Source organism: Ochotona curzoniae, unplaced genomic scaffold (assembly GCF_017591425.1).
Source record: "Ochotona curzoniae isolate NIBS_2020 unplaced genomic scaffold, NIBS_Ocur_1.0 scaffold_3835, whole genome shotgun sequence".
Lineage (NCBI taxonomy): Eukaryota > Metazoa > Chordata > Mammalia > Lagomorpha > Ochotonidae > Ochotona > Ochotona curzoniae.
The window spans coordinates 8,967,915-8,982,801 of NW_024467114.1; the positions used below are offsets into that span (position 1 = coordinate 8,967,915).

Sequence of the window (14,887 nt, forward strand, 5' to 3'; positions counted from 1 at the left end):
CTCCCCAAGTGACTGCAACAGCTGGTGCCGTGCCGATCTGAAGCCGGGATTGAGGAACCTTCTCCAGGTCTCCCACACGGGTGCAGGGTCCCAAAGCTTTGGGCCATCCTCGACTGCCTTCCCAGGCCACAAGCAGGGAGCTGGATGGGAAACGGAGCTGCTGGGATTAGAACCAGCGCCCATATGGGATCCTGGCGCGTTCAAGGTGAGGACTTTAGCTGCTAGGCCACTGTGCCGAGCCCCATTGGTAAGTATTTAGAGCAGATAAATTAGTCATCACTATTAAAATTTAGGAAAATCTACAAAGGTTGATAAAATGAGCACTTAACATCTGTACAAATAAGGACATTGAAAGAAGGTAGGACAGCCCGGCAGGTTGCCTGTGCTGTGCAGGACGCTGGCCATATCTTGTAAGCTCCAGATTGGGTTTTGGTGGCTTTCTCCTCGGCAGCTGAAGCTGCTGCTGTCACTTCCAGGCTGTCCTGGAGAGGGCCTGGCCTGCATCCTCTCTGTCCTCTCTCCCCTGCTGTTGTCCTGAGCCCTGCTGCTGTGGCTCCCTCCAACCCACATTGCACCTGTTCGCGGAATCTCTTGTGTCTGACAGTGTGGTGTCCACGGCAGGTGAGCTTGCACATTTCATTTGTTCATGTTGGCAGTGCACACTGCATCGGCGCTGGGCCTGCTAACGGGGGAGTCTTAGTGTCAGCTCCACGCTAGAGTTTTCAGTAAAATGTTTATTGACATTGTGTTGAGTTTCTAACTAGCTCATACATAAGCTTAAGTTTCAAATTCTGTTGAAAATAGCTCAGTTGAATTTCAAATTGTTGCAGTCTAGGTTAGTATTAGATTGTCTCAAAAATTTTTTAAAGAAGATTTATTTTTATTTGAAAGGCAGATTTTACAGTGAAAGAGGATTAGATCTTCCCTTTGCTGGTTTACCCTGTAAGTGGCTGCGATGGCTGGAGCTGAGCTGATCCGAAGCTGGGAGCCAGGAGCTTCTTCTGTGTGGGTGCAGGTATCCAGGTCCTGGGCCATCATTTGCTGCTTTCCAAGGCCATAAGCAGGATAAGAAGCGGAGCAGGTGGGACAGAAACTGGCAACACTATGGGATGTCAGAGCCACAGGACATCATGCTGGCTGCTCCAAGACGATTGTAACAGTGTTTTTAAGATACTTTTTCCAAAAGATTGACTTACTTGAAAGGTGTTAGGGGGATAAGGGGGGATCCTCCCTCCCCTGGTTCACTGCCTGGATGGCCGCAGCGCTGGGGCTGGGCCAAGCTGAAGGCAGCAGCCAGACGCTCCTGGCAGGTCTCCTACATGGACTCACACAAGTACTTGGGCCGTGCCTGCTTCTCCAGGCATATTAGTGAGAAGCTGGGTCAGAAGTGAAGCATCTGGAACTTGAACCTGCACCCTTTTGAGGTGCCAGCATTGCAAGTGGCAGCTTAACCAGCGAGAGCACATTGGCCCCAATGTCAGATCGTAATGTATTTGAAAAAATTCCCAGCAGTTCAGGTTCTTGGCTATGAAAGCTTTTCCAGGAGTTTGCCCTCAAAGCTTGAAAGACAGTTCTATTTCAGTCATAAGGAAGTGAAACAGGAGCTGTGGTGGGACGTTTCTGTAATATGCCTGTGTGGGTCCCTGCACGTGCTTGTGTCTGGAGCATACGCTCGCTCACAGACCGCACAGGCAGGGGTCTTGGTGTGGACTTCACTGGCTTGGCCTGGGCGTGCTTTAAACATTGGTCTTGTTTCTCAATTGGTAACAGCTGTGTAAACCATACATCTGCACATCTGAGGGGAGTGTTTGAGCTGCACTGCAGTTGTGTAGTGAATGGCAGGCAGGCAGGGTGGAAGTTAGCAATGATGAGGGAAGGTTCCCAGTTCCAAAGCTGAATACCAGACCACCTGCAGACAAGATCTGCAGACAGGCAGCCGCTTCGGTGGGAGGAAATGCCTGCAGAATGTGAACATGCAAACAGGCTTGCTGGGGCCATCCCTTTGTGCTGTGCGTGTGCATGTGTTTTTAAGGCAGGATGTACTGACGGAGGTGCCTGGGAGGGGCGCTGGCCGGGTTGACTGAGTGGTTGGCATACTTGTCTTGCATCCCAGCAGTTCCACATCTAGGTGTCTGATCCAGACTGCTCAGGCTTGCGACAAAGCCAGGGGTGCGGCATAGTTTAGAATTGTAAAGAGCTACAGGCTGTCAGGAGAAAAACGGGACATGCAGGCTCAGCTCTAGCAGGTCTTCACAAGGAACATGTGAATATGGACAACTTATCTGTGATTAAAAAAACAAGTTGCAAAATGACGCATCGCACCGTCACCTGTGTATTGCAAATACCTGGCAGGTGGCTTCTGAAACATTGGTGCACAGGGACCAGTGTTGTCACACAGTAGGCTAAGCACTGCCTGTGACACTGAGGTTCCACGTGGTGACCCGTTTGAGTCCCAGCTGCTCCGCCTCTGTGCTAGCATGCCCTGGAAGCAGCAGCAGATGGCCCAGGTACCTGGCCCCTGCTGCTCACATGGGAGACCTGGGTGGCATTCTGTGCTGCTGGCTCGGACCGACCTGCTCCAGCTCCTGGGATGGTCTGGGGATTGAGTCAGTGGACAAATGGACTTTGTTTCTCTCTCTAACTCTTTGTAATTCTGCCTTTCAAATTAACCTTAAAAAAACTTCAAGGATAAATGGAATTGAAAGATGGGAAGTCCCCCCATGTATGAGGTTACCTCAGAGGATCATAGGAAATGGCATTAGGAGGTCTTTATTTTGCTGCAAGAAATTTCAAAATTCAGGCATAGATTTTGTAATACGACTTTGTCATGAACTTGTGTAAGCTCCGGCATTTGCCCAGCAAATCCAGCCTACCCCCAAGTTTGTTTCGGGGCACATATGTCAGGGTGGGGAGCCAAGTGATCCATATTTTTTTCCCAAGTGAGATTTTACCTGAATTCTTTGCAGTTGCTTACAGTGGAAATTATGTTGAAGCATTACATGAAATTCAAAATTACAGAGAAAAAAAGTTAGCATTATTTTCAGTGATGATACTAAGGCTGCTATTTTAAGAGTATCTGTTTGAAAGAGTGACATCGTTTTTTTCAAAAGATTTTTTTTTTCTTTCAAAGAGCTACAGAAAGAGAGGAAGAGAGAGAGACACACAGACATATCTGCTGTCCTCTGCTTTGTTCCCCAGATGGTCTTAATGGCCAGTGTTCAGCCAGGCCAAAGCCAGGAGCTTCTTACAGTTCTGCCACATGGGTAGCAGGCCCACGCACCTGGACCACCTGCTGAAGCCATTAACAGAGAGCTGTATTGAAAAGTAGAACAGCTATGACCTAAACCAGCGCCCATTGGAGATGTGGGCATTGCAGGTGGCAGTCCTGAGAGAGAGCTTATGTCCACAGCTTCACTTGCCGAAAGGCCACAGCAGTCAGGACAGGACGAGGCCAAAGAACTCCGTCCTCGTCCCTGCCGTGCGTGGCAGGGCCGAGTAGTCGGAGTGGTTGCCTGCTGCCTTCCCGGGCAATTCAGCGGGGAGCTAGGTTGGAAGTGGAATCACTGGGACTTGAACTAACACTGCATTATAGCATGGCAGTGCCACAGAGTGTCATAACCCAGCGTGCCACAATTCCAGCCTTCAAGGATAGTAAGTGCTAGCCTAATTTTTATGTCAAAATTGAGTTTATTCCCTAATTTCCATTCTGGTTTATTTTTTGTGTGATGAATGCAGCCGGCCGTGCCAGGTTGTGCCCGTGCCGCTCTGCTGTGAGTCAAAGAGGGGGAAAGGCAGTGCTGGTGCTTGCCTGCTGGCATGCTGCTATGAGAGGCAGACACAGCTGTAGCGATCTGCCCTCTCCGTTCACTCCCCAAATGCCCATGGTGGCTGGGAGCCGCCAGCTCAATTCAGGTCACCGGGAACCTGTCCCCTGAGCCATCCCCGCTGCCCCCTCGGGTGCACTGGGAGCCAGGAGTCAAACCCAGTCCCTCACGGAGCGCTGGGCTCAAGTAACTGCCTGCTCCCAGGGTGACTCGAGTCAGTCATGGATTTTGCAGTGGGCCTCGGGGGGTTTCTAAAATGTGGCTGCCAGCTTTTTCCTCTTCAGCTCCGTTTTCATCTATTCAGAGGATGGCCACAGTTGAGGTTGAGAAACAAGAGTAACGGATCTGTTAGCAAGAGAGGGGCTCCCAGTGGGGCTCTGGTCTCGGTACTGAGGTGGGCCCTGTGGGTGCCTGGCGCTGTGGGTGCCTGGCTGCGTGGAGTGAGGTTCTCGTCTCGTTCCTGGGGTGGGCCCTGTGGGTGCCTGGCTGCGTGAGGTTCTCGTCTCGTTCCTGGGGTGGGTCCTGTGGGTGCCTGGCGCTGTGGGTGCCTGGCGCTGTGGAGTGGGCTTCCTGTGCTGAAGCCACGCAGTCAGTGCTGTGCGTCTTCACCTTGGGTTGTTCGGGTCTGTCAGTGAACACGCTATTTCAGGTTGGAAATTGTCAGTACTGAGAAAGGAAGTGCGGGGAGGTGAGATTGCCACTTGCTACCTGCAGTGAAACGAGAACACTGACTTGTTCTAGACTGTGCTAGGAGGGCTGTGCCGGCCCGGCCTAGGCACCCTTGGCAGCGTGCTGCTGCTGGTGGCCTTACCTGGGCCTGGGGAGGCTGGCCGTGGAGGTCTGGGGGGTCCAGGATGGGGGTGGATTTGGACTGACGGGCCCTGCTTAGAGAACATGGGTGTAATGTGTCTCGGGCACCAGGAAGCGACAGCACAGGACGTGTGGGGCAGGGATGTCGGCTTGGCAGAGGAGTTGGGCAGGGAGGTCCGTGTTGGCGGCCCTGCCGTCGTGGTCTGTGGTCGCAAGGTGCTTGCTGCATCTCCAGGCCTCATCCCCTTGTTCTAGAAAGGAAGCCCATCTCAAACTTGTCCTCAGATTTTGTTACGTGGCCTGATACACACTCACTTTCTGAGCCGTGGAAGCAGAGGAGAGCGTGTTGGAAGGTGTGTGTCTGCCGAGTCTGACGGCTGCCAGGAACACGGGCAGGGGTGCAGCAGTGGAGCTGGGCTCGGTGTGGATTGGGGGAGCCTGCGGCCGTGGTCAGCTGGTGGTGGGGTGGGGAGGCCAGTGCACACGGGCACGCGTGGCAGCGGGGCTGGGGCGTTCAGTGTCTGAGGCGGCAGAGGAGCAGCTGCCTGGGGGTCGGAAGCCTCTTCCTGTGGGACCCCCGCGGGCCTGCCTGGAACCATCACATTCTGGGCCCCCTGGGCTGGGCAGGAGTTCCCTGCTGCGCCCACGACCGGGGCAGTATTCCTGGCAGTGTGCGGGGGAGGCAGGAGCACGCAGCGGGGCGAGGGAATGGATTCTGGTGGGGAACAGCTGCCAGCTCACAGATGGGGACGAGCCCTGGGGTCTGCGACAGCACTTGGCGGACGGCTCCACAGCCTCTGGTGGGAGGATGGAATGTGCAGATGAAGGCTGGAGGCCACCACGCCTGGACACTGTCTCCGCCCACTGTGCGCCTGTGTATTTGCTCTAACTGTTCTTCCTCTAGGTAGCCAGTGTCGGCACTGCTGGCTGATGCCCTCATTTGGGTCTTGCATCAGAGGGTACCAAGGTAAGATGAGGCTTGAGTGCCGGGAGCAAAGGGCGCTCACTGAGCTGCTGGGCGCAGGTGGGAGCACTTAGGGGCATAATTACTTATTTGAATTTGTCAGAAAATATAAGGTTTACAAACACTTGGATCAGCAGGTTAATAGACTATAAGCATGAAATCTGTCAAATGCTAGAAAAGTGCCACATGTGCAATCATGAGTTCAAAACAATTTATTTGCATAAATTACTTCCATCATTTAATATTACTCATGAATGATTTAATACAGAAATGTTACAAATACCCCAGCTTATCCTGTAGTGTGAATCCCGTGCGTTCTTGCTCGCTGCAGTCCCAGCGCTTAGCAGGGGCGTTTTGGAGTGACCACGTCTGTCCCCCGCCCCCAGAGCCGAGTGCGGTCAGGCTAACGTGACTTTCTGCCCAGGTCGAAACAGCACAGTTCCACTGTGATTTTTTCTCTTTGGGTTTTGAAAGTTTTCATACCTTAAAAAAGAAAAGATGGTATTTAATGCCTGTAAATACTGTAAAAGAGAAGTGAGAGTTCTTAGAAGTAGACTTTCAGAAAGTTGTACTTCAGCCTAATTGCTTTGGGTTCTTTTCATTTGAAAGGGAGAGAGCTGAGCCCACCTGAGCCCGGCCCCAGGGACCCCCGCCGAGCTGCCTCCCGAGGCGCAGAGGGAGCTGGGCCGGACACACGCCCAGGGCCTGCAGTGCGACGTCCTGACTGCTGCTCAGTGTCTGCCACTGGTTTTGTATGTGAAAGGCAGGACTTTTGTATGTGAGAAGGACTTCAGCCTCTGACCCGCTCCCCAAATACCTGCAACAGCGTGGGCCGGGCCAGGCCAGGAGCCCAGAAGGCAAGCTGGTCCTACCCGAACCATCACTGCTGCTCCCAGGGTACACGTCAGCTGGCACCTGAAGCAGAACCGGGGGTCTGCCCACCTAGCCTGCTGAGATCTGGGTTTGCTTCCAGCCTCCTGTACCCTGGGGGGGCGATGGCGCCAGGCATTGGGCGCTCACTTGTGAGCCCATCACCAAAAGTTGACTCCAATAGAAAAGTGAGGAAAGGGCAGAGATAAGTTAGTATATGATTTATATATGTTTAAAGATTTATTTTTATTAGAAAGTCAGAGAAGAGATAGAAGATCTTCCATCTGATGATTCACTCCCCAAGTGACCACAACAACCGGTGCTGCGCCAATCCAAAGCCAGGAGCCAGGAGCTTCTTCTAGGTCTCCCACGTGGGTGCAGGGTCCCAAGGTTTTGGGCCGTCCTCGACTGCTTTCCCAGGCCACAAGCAGGAGCTGGATGGGAAGCAGAGCTGCCAAGACACAAACTGGCACCCATATGGGATCTTGGCACATGCAAGGTGAGGACTTTAGCTGCTGGGCTACTGTACTGGGCTCATGATTTAATTTTACCTATTTGAAAACTTTATACTGTGTTCCTCCTAGCTTAGCCAAGCTGGGAGAAACACAGCAATATTCCATGTGATGACGGAAGCACCCCAAATGATTCGGCTGTTGAGTACGGGTGACCCCAACATGCCTGCCTTCGGTACCTGGGGTTCAGGTGACAAGCCCACCTCCATCCCAGCGAAGAAGTTAAGGACAGAGTTCAGCTCTAAGAATGTCTATTACCACTTCGTTTACGGTAACCGGATAGTGATTTATGGCTAGATGAATGTTGTGTATAACTGCAGTGTTCTCATCTAAGATGGATGTTTATTTGAAAGGCAGAGAGGCGTCGCCCCCTGCTGGCCCACTCCTTAACTGGCTGCAGGCGCCAGCAGGAAGCTGGGCTAGCCAGGCCGCTCAGGTGTGTCCACGCAGCTGTGTGTGTCACTCAGGTGTGTCCACGCAGCAGCTCTGCTCTGGCTCCACCCGCCCCCGGGAGCTGTGGGGTTACGAGGTTCCTGTCACACACCCCTCCAGGTACTGCAGTCCAGCTTCTAGAGACCAGCACTAACTCTGCTTTGTGTCTCTCGCACGTGCACTGTGAGGACGGAGGAAGGCTGGCTGCCTGAGCTGCTCACTGCCCCCGCAGGAAGCGTCCCGGGTGCTGGGCGTGGACACAGGCTCTGCAGAGGGGAGCACAGTGTGTCCCCAGCTATTATAAAAGGAAACTCGGAGCTATCTACAGGGTCAATGACAAGATTCTGGTAAATCCAAGTGTGTCCTAAACATGGGCTACAAATGAATGGTCTAAGTGTGTGCATTCCTTTGAAAAGAAAACAGGTAAATCTTTACAAGAACATGCTGCAGCCTGTCTTATATTTTTTAGTTGCTTGGGTTCCTGTCATCTGGATGGTGTTTAGGTTCCTAGATTTGGCCTGACCCAGTCCTGGCCACCCTATCAATTTAGAGAGTGAATCAGCAGCTGGGAGGTCTCTGTTACTCTTGCTTTCAAATAAATGCTAAAAAAAAAATGTATAGGGCCCAGTGTGATAGCCTAGCAGCTAAAGTCCTCACCTTGTACGCACCAGGATCCCATATGGGCCCAGCTTCCCATCCAGCTCCTTGACTGTGGACAGAGAAAGATCTTCCTCTCTGTATATCTGACTTTCCAATAAAAATAAATCTTAAAAAATTATGGGGGGGGGGGTGGTGGTCAGAACCAGTGGCATAACAGGGAAAGCCACCACCTATGACGCCCACATCCCATATGTGGAGTCACAGCTGCTCCTTTTGGTTTTTTCCTAATATTTGTTTCTTTGTAGATCTGCATTTCCAATTAAGATTTTCCACCTGCTGCTTCACTCCCCAGATGGCCAGAAACGGCCAGAGCTGATCTGAGGCCAGGGGCTTCCTGCAGGCTTTCCACGTGGGTGGGAGGGTCCAAGGACTTGGGCCATTTTCCGCTGCTTTCCTCGGTCATCAACGGGGAGCTGGATTGTAAGTAGAGCAGCTGGGACACAAACCAGTGCCCAGAAGGATGCCAGCGTTGCAGGCAGAGAATTAGCTTGATCCCTCCCCCCCCCGCCCCCCCAGTTGCTGTCCTAATCCAGCTCCCTCACGCTGGCCTGGGAAAGCAGCAGGGAAGGGCCCACCTGTCCGGGCCGCTGCATTGAGGTCCCCGGCCTGGGAGACCCGGGTGTGGCAGCTGGCTTTGGCCTGGCCCGACTGAGGAGTGACCAGTAGACAGAAGACCTGTCTTTCTCTCCTGTAACTCAAACAAACCTTTAAAAACTTATAAATTCAATATCAAATGCATTAATGAAAACTGTTTTGACTTCTCAGTTACAACGATCACTACTGCATAAAATTTTTGCGTTGATTTTTAAATATTCAAAATGATTTTAAATTACATGGTTAACATTTGCATAGCTAGCTACATCCTGTGTGATCTCCATTGTAAACTGGACTCTGGTACTTACAGCTCGGTGTAAGCCTTCCAGTCTTCCTTGCTGATGGACGGTCTGGTGTGCCCCAGGGCAGTCAGCAGGTGCGACTGACTGATGGCCAGACCTGCGCTGCCTGGTCCTGGGGGCGGAAGCGACTCCTCCTCCTGACACAGAGACGGACAGTTAGCTTGGCTTGGGCTGGGAGACACTGCTAAGACCCAGGGGGCTGCAGGGAGCGTCTGGCCCTTGGTGTCCCTGTGTTCCCGCTTTGGAAGCACAGCTCATTCACTTGCAACTAGGAGCTGAAAAAGAACAGCTTGGAGGAAGTGGACTTTGGTCAGCATGGGGTGAGGGAAGCCTTACCCCGCGGGGGCTCTGGTATCTGCCCTTGATCACGCTGATGTCTGCCCGGAGCTGCTCTCTCTGCTCCTGCGTCAGGTCCTGGGAGCCCTCCTGCGACGCCGTCCGCAGCACAGGGGGCAGCGCCTCTCTCCCGGGGGCTCCCAGTAAGTCCTGTGAGCTCTGCCAGACACAGGGGGAGGGGTGAGGAAACGCGCTCAGCACAGGCAGCTGTCTCACTGTGCCAGAGGAAGCGCGTATCCGACGCTCCCACTGCTGCAGTGAGAGCCACCCCAACACGGCGGGGTCTTGTTCGCTCTGTCCCTCCACACCAGCCAGCACTCCCTGGAGGGCTCAGCGGACAGGGCTACATGGAGGTTCTGGAACACTTTCAGGTGCAGGTAAGAAACAGAACTGAAGATGGGAATTAAAATTTACTTTACTTTTACTCACCTTACCTAAAAGGCAGAGTTAGAAATCTTCCATCCGCCATTGCACTCCCGCAAATGGCCAGGATGGCCTAGAGCTGGGCTAGTCTGAAGCCAGAAGCTTCTTCCAGGGTTCCTATGTGGGTGCAGGGGCCTAAGTCCACTCCCCTGCCTTCCCAGGCCTTTCCCAGGGAGCTGGATCACAAGTGAGCAGCTGGGACTAGAACTAGTATCCACACAGGGTGGTGGTGTTGCAGGCAGTGGCTTTAACTTACTTTTCTTGAGAATAAACATGAGTTACCTGCATATTAAAAATACACAATTCTGGGGCCAATGTTATGGCACAGAAGGTTCAGCTCCCAGCGGTGATGCTGACATCTCCTAGGTACTGGTTTGAGCACCAGCTGCTCCAGCATCCTGCCCGTGGCTAGGAGAGCAGGGGATGCTGGCCCAAGTGGCGGGTCTCTGCACTCCCATGGCAGACCAGGAGAAGCTCCAGCTTTTGCAAAGAACCAGGAGCAGAAGGCCTCTCTGTCCAACTCTGACTTTAAAATAAATCTTTTTAAAAACCCCTGCGGGGGCCCGGCGCGGTGGCGCAAGTGGTTAAAGGTCCTCGCCTTGCACGCCCGGGATCCCATATGGGCGCCGGTTCTAATCCTGGCAGCCCCGCTTCCCTTCCAGCTCCCTGCCTGTGGCCTGGGAAAGCAGTCGAGGACGGCCCAAAGCTTTGGGACCCTGCACCCGCGTGGGAGACCCGGAAGAGGCTCCTGGCTTTGGATCGGCATAGTATTGACCCGTTGCGCTCACTTGGGGAGTGAATCATCGGACGGAAGATCTTCTTCTCTGTCTCTCCTCTCTGTACATCCGCCTTTCCAATAACAAAATAATAAAAATAAATCTTTAAAAAAAAAAAAAAAAAAAAAAAAAACCCTGCGGGGGCCCGGCACAATGGCACAGTGGTTAAGATCCTCACCTTGCACGCCTGGGATCCCAGATGGGGCTGGTTCTAATCCCGGCGGCCCCGCTTCCCTTCCAGCTCCCTGCTTGTGGCCTGGGAAAGCAGTTGAGGACAGCCCAAAGCTTTGGGACCCTGCACCCGCGTGGGAGACCCGAAAGAGGCTCCTGGCTTCAGACCGGCATAGCATCGGCCGTTGCGCTCCCTTGGGGAGTGAATCATCGGACGGAAGATCTTCCTCTCTGTCTCTCCTCTCTGTATATCTGCCTTTCCAAAAAAGAAACCTTAAAAAAAAAAAACCTTGCAGTATAAAGAAATCTAATCTACAAAACCCAAGAAAAAAGCACTTCAGTGAAAGTGATCCAGTGCTGCTGACGTGGCAGAAGGCAGGACAGCCCACGGTTACAACCACGGCACTGCCCACAGGATGGGACACTCCTCGCCTGGACCTGACTGCCACTTTCCTCTGAACTGACACAAGTGTCATTGTATTTCTAGCTCTTCTAATAAGAGAATTTAAACTATAAGCTGAATGTGCTGCAAGACTTTTTAAAGCTGTTAATGCAGTTAGACCTGAAGAAACCAACAAGTAACCCGCAACCATTTATACCTTCAATCCCTCCTTGCTTCCATCCTGTCTTAAAATTCTTACCAAGCAAGGGAAATTAATAACCAGCATCATGACAAGGCCCGGAAGGACACATAGCTGGCCAGGAGCTCAGGTACTGTGCACCTGACAGCTGGTGGACGACGGCCCAAGTACCAACCAAATCAGACGCGGTTCCATTTCCAAGTTCTGACTCGTAGGAGCTTCCGAAGTAGAGCCGGTACATGTTTAGCTTGGATTCATCCGGGAGGATCTCGGACATCTCGAGTGACGTGAGGGACTGGTCGCAGCCGTGCTCCCCGTCTCCGGCGGAATCATCCGAGCCGCTGCTGTGGTTCAGCAAGACCATGGGGGACAGGCTGAGGTCACTGTCCGAACTGGAGGGGCCGTCCTGGGCACAGAGACACCGGCTGTCACCACCAAGATGACACGGCTTGCAGCACCCTCCCTCCCGTGGGCATTGAGACCACTTCCAAAACACTCTGGCGAGGTGTATGATACAATTTTAACTTTAAAAAAATTTAAGAGTCAGAACTACAGAGAGAAGAAGGCAGAGAAAAAATCTTCCAGCTTTGCTTTCCCTAACTGCAGCGGCCGGGCAGTGCAGCCTGGAGTACTCAGAGTGCGTACAAGACAAGCAGGAAGGAAGATGCCATCAGACTGGGACCTCACGGGGGCAGGGCCATGGCAGGGCAGCTATGCCGCCTGTGACACTGGCTTCCCCTGTGGGGACCAGCTAGAGTCTCAGCCGTTGCCCCTTAGAATACCTCAGGAAGCAGTTAGATGCTCTGAGTGCCCAGGCGCCTGCACCATGTGGGAGACCGGGAGGAAGCTTCCAGTTCCTGACTTGGGCTGGCCAACCCTGCTCACCGCAGCCACTTTGGGAATAGCCAATGGATGGAAGACGTAACTCTGCCTTTCAAATAAACCAATCTTAAAAAAAAAAAAAAGACACAGTGGGCATGCCAGAGGGGTTCCTATCAGCCAGACTGGGACTGGGATAACTTCAAAATAAATATTAATTGGTTACTTTTTAAGAATTAAAGTATAAGATAAACTAATTTCCTTTTCATATTATGTAATTTGTGATCTAATTTAGATAATAGCTTTTCAAATACCAACATGTTTGTCAATATTAAAGCTACATGAAAGAAAACAGTTTATAATTACAAGCTTTTTGCAATATTCACCTTGTAATTAGGGGTAAATTTACATTTCTATACAAGTTTACCAAAGTTGCCAAAAAGTGTGCTTCCATGTTGACTGGGGCTGCCTGGCCCTACCTGGAGCCCACTCGGGAGCAGGCTGGCATGCAGGGCCTCCAGCTGGGCGTTGTACAGGAGGGCTTTCAGATCGGCGCCGGTGAAGGAGTCGGTGAGGGCGGCCACGTGCTGCAGGTCGGCGTCCTCGGCCAGGGGCAGCGAGGCACTGAGCGCCTTCAGGATCTCCAGGCGTGATGCCTGCAGGAGGAAGGGAGTTACCTTACAAAAACATCACTTAAACCACCAATTTTTTTTATAAAATACGTACCTAACAGAGGTTTGACAAGTGTACTCTGCGCTCTCGCTTGGAACTTTTTCCCTGGCTGAAGGGACATTGTTTAGTGTTGATTTTATACTCATGCGGTGCTATTTTGCGGATTTGGGGATGTATGCCAGGAAGTCAGGAACGAACAACAAAAAGTCATTTAAATGGCTATATAGGACATATCTATTTTATTTCTTTACTGCTCACTTATGTGTCTGCTCCTGGTCACTGCTGTGTGAGTCTGACAGGCTCTATAGAGCTGGGGTGGAGGCCCTGTAACCTGCTTCCACGCCTGCGTTGCCGGTTCCTGAGTCTGTGTCGGGTCCCTGGCTGTGACCTCGCAGAGGTCAAGTTTGCTAGGATGGGGTTTAGATGTCAAGATAAGCCTCCTGGATCTACCCATGCACTTTTCAAATCTGTGTGAAGGTTGGACTTTTTAAAAAGATTTATTTATGGGTCCAGCATGAGGGCCCGATGCTACATCCTTGCCTTGCCTGCCCTGGGATCCCATATGGGCGCTGGTTCTAATCCCAGCTGCTCCACTTCCCATCCAGCACCCTACTTTGGCCTGGGAAAGCAGTGGAGGACGGCCCAATGTCTTGGGACCCTGCACCCATGTGGGAGACCTGGAAGTGGTTCCTAGATCCTGGCTTCGGATTGGCTCAGCTCTGGCTGTTGTGGCCGCTTGAGGAGTGAACCAGCAGACAGCTCTGTCTCTTTTCTCTTCCTCTCTGTAAATCGGCATTTCCAATAAAAATAAATCAATTAAAAAAAAAAAAATACTTGCTTGAAAGCCAGAATGGGAGAAGGGGGCAAAGAGAGAGAGAGCTCCGACCCGTGGTTCCTGTCCCAGCCTGGCACGGCCCGGGGAGAGCCGGGCCCAGGCACTCATTCCAGGGGGACATAGGGCGGGGACTCAGTGCTTGACCAGCACCTGCTGCTTCCCTGGGTGCTCCGTGGCAGGAAGCCGGAGGAGGCAGTGCAGCAGGACTCCGAGCAGGAGCTCCCACAGCCAGGCCCAAAGGGGACCCCGTGTTTGCTTGTCTTTACATTCCTGCACGGACTGGGTGCTGTGGTGCTGAGAGTTAAGCCTCTGCTTTGAGGCCAGCATCCTGTCCTGGACTGTTCTGCTCTCTGGGAAGGCAACAGGGGAGGCCCGGGTATCAGGGGCCCCTGCACCCACTTGGGAGACCTGGCCCCAGCCTAGCCACGTCCTGGCTATTGTGGCTATTTGGTGAGGTGGGGGAGCAGGGACCAGCTCTGTCACTCAGCCTTTCAGAAAAATTAATAAACAAAACAGCAAAAATGAAAACAAGAAGCCAAGCCGAGTCACCTGGTCCGGAGGGGGACAGTACACACACTTATCGAGGCGCCCGGGCCGCAGCAGGGCGGGGTCGATCAGGTCGGGACGGCTGGTGGCGGCCAGCACGTAGACACCTGGGGAGAACAAGACTGCTCCAACCGGGACTGGTAAAACTCGGCGTTGCTGCACACAGCCTCTAGCTGCACGTCCGGCGCTTACCCTGCAGGCCTTCCACTCCGTCCAGCTGGGTCAGCAACTGGTTAACCACCCGGTCCGTGACGCCAGTGTTATCGTGACCTCTTCGAGGGGCAATGGATTCAAACTCATCGAAGAACAGAAGGCAGGGCTTCGCTGCTTGCGCTCTGCGTCAGAACACATTGCACGTGTGCGCATGAGCGATATGTACGTAGAACTCCCAGAAACCCCCGGGCCGCCGGCTGCGCGGCAAGAACGCCACACACACGCACTCAGCCCTCTTTGGGACGCTGACCCTTACAGAGGTCACGGCGTTCGTCTAAGATCCATTAAGTCTTGGTGAGGAAAGTACCCCTGGGATTCCTGTCCCAGCACCTCCTTCCCCCGGGCTTTTTTTACTGTTTTATTTTTGGTCTCCATCTAATTATGGAGAACTGTGTTAAAGTCTCCACCATGACTTTAGTGGATACATAAATGCTCATTTTAGTTTCTTTAAATTGTATGTGTGTGTACATGAATATATATATATATATATATTTTCTATGAGGCCTGGCATGATGGCGTGATGGCTAAATCCTTGCCCTGCAAGCAG

At 52.5% G+C, this 14,887-nt stretch overlaps 1 protein-coding gene across 3 annotated transcripts in view; it reads right to left on the reverse strand.

Moving 5' to 3' along the window:
- Positions 1 to 5,796: 5,796 nt before the first annotated feature.
- The window catches only part of PEX1 (peroxisomal biogenesis factor 1), a 32,626-nt gene continuing 23,535 nt past the window's right edge, over positions 5,797 to 14,887 (reverse strand). For all 3 annotated transcript variants that reach the window (XM_040964712.1, XM_040964713.1, XM_040964711.1), the window contains 7 exons: positions 14,320 to 14,462; positions 14,131 to 14,234; positions 12,554 to 12,730; positions 11,431 to 11,661; positions 9,305 to 9,463; positions 8,975 to 9,105; positions 5,797 to 6,081 (listed from right to left, as the gene is read on the reverse strand). In XM_040964712.1, coding sequence (XP_040820646.1) covers positions 5,997 to 6,081; positions 8,975 to 9,105; positions 9,305 to 9,463; positions 11,431 to 11,661; positions 12,554 to 12,730; positions 14,131 to 14,234; positions 14,320 to 14,462 — 1,030 coding nt within the window. In that variant the 3' untranslated portion in view covers positions 5,797 to 5,996. The remainder of the gene's footprint in view (positions 6,082 to 8,974; positions 9,106 to 9,304; positions 9,464 to 11,430; positions 11,662 to 12,553; positions 12,731 to 14,130; positions 14,235 to 14,319; positions 14,463 to 14,887) is intronic.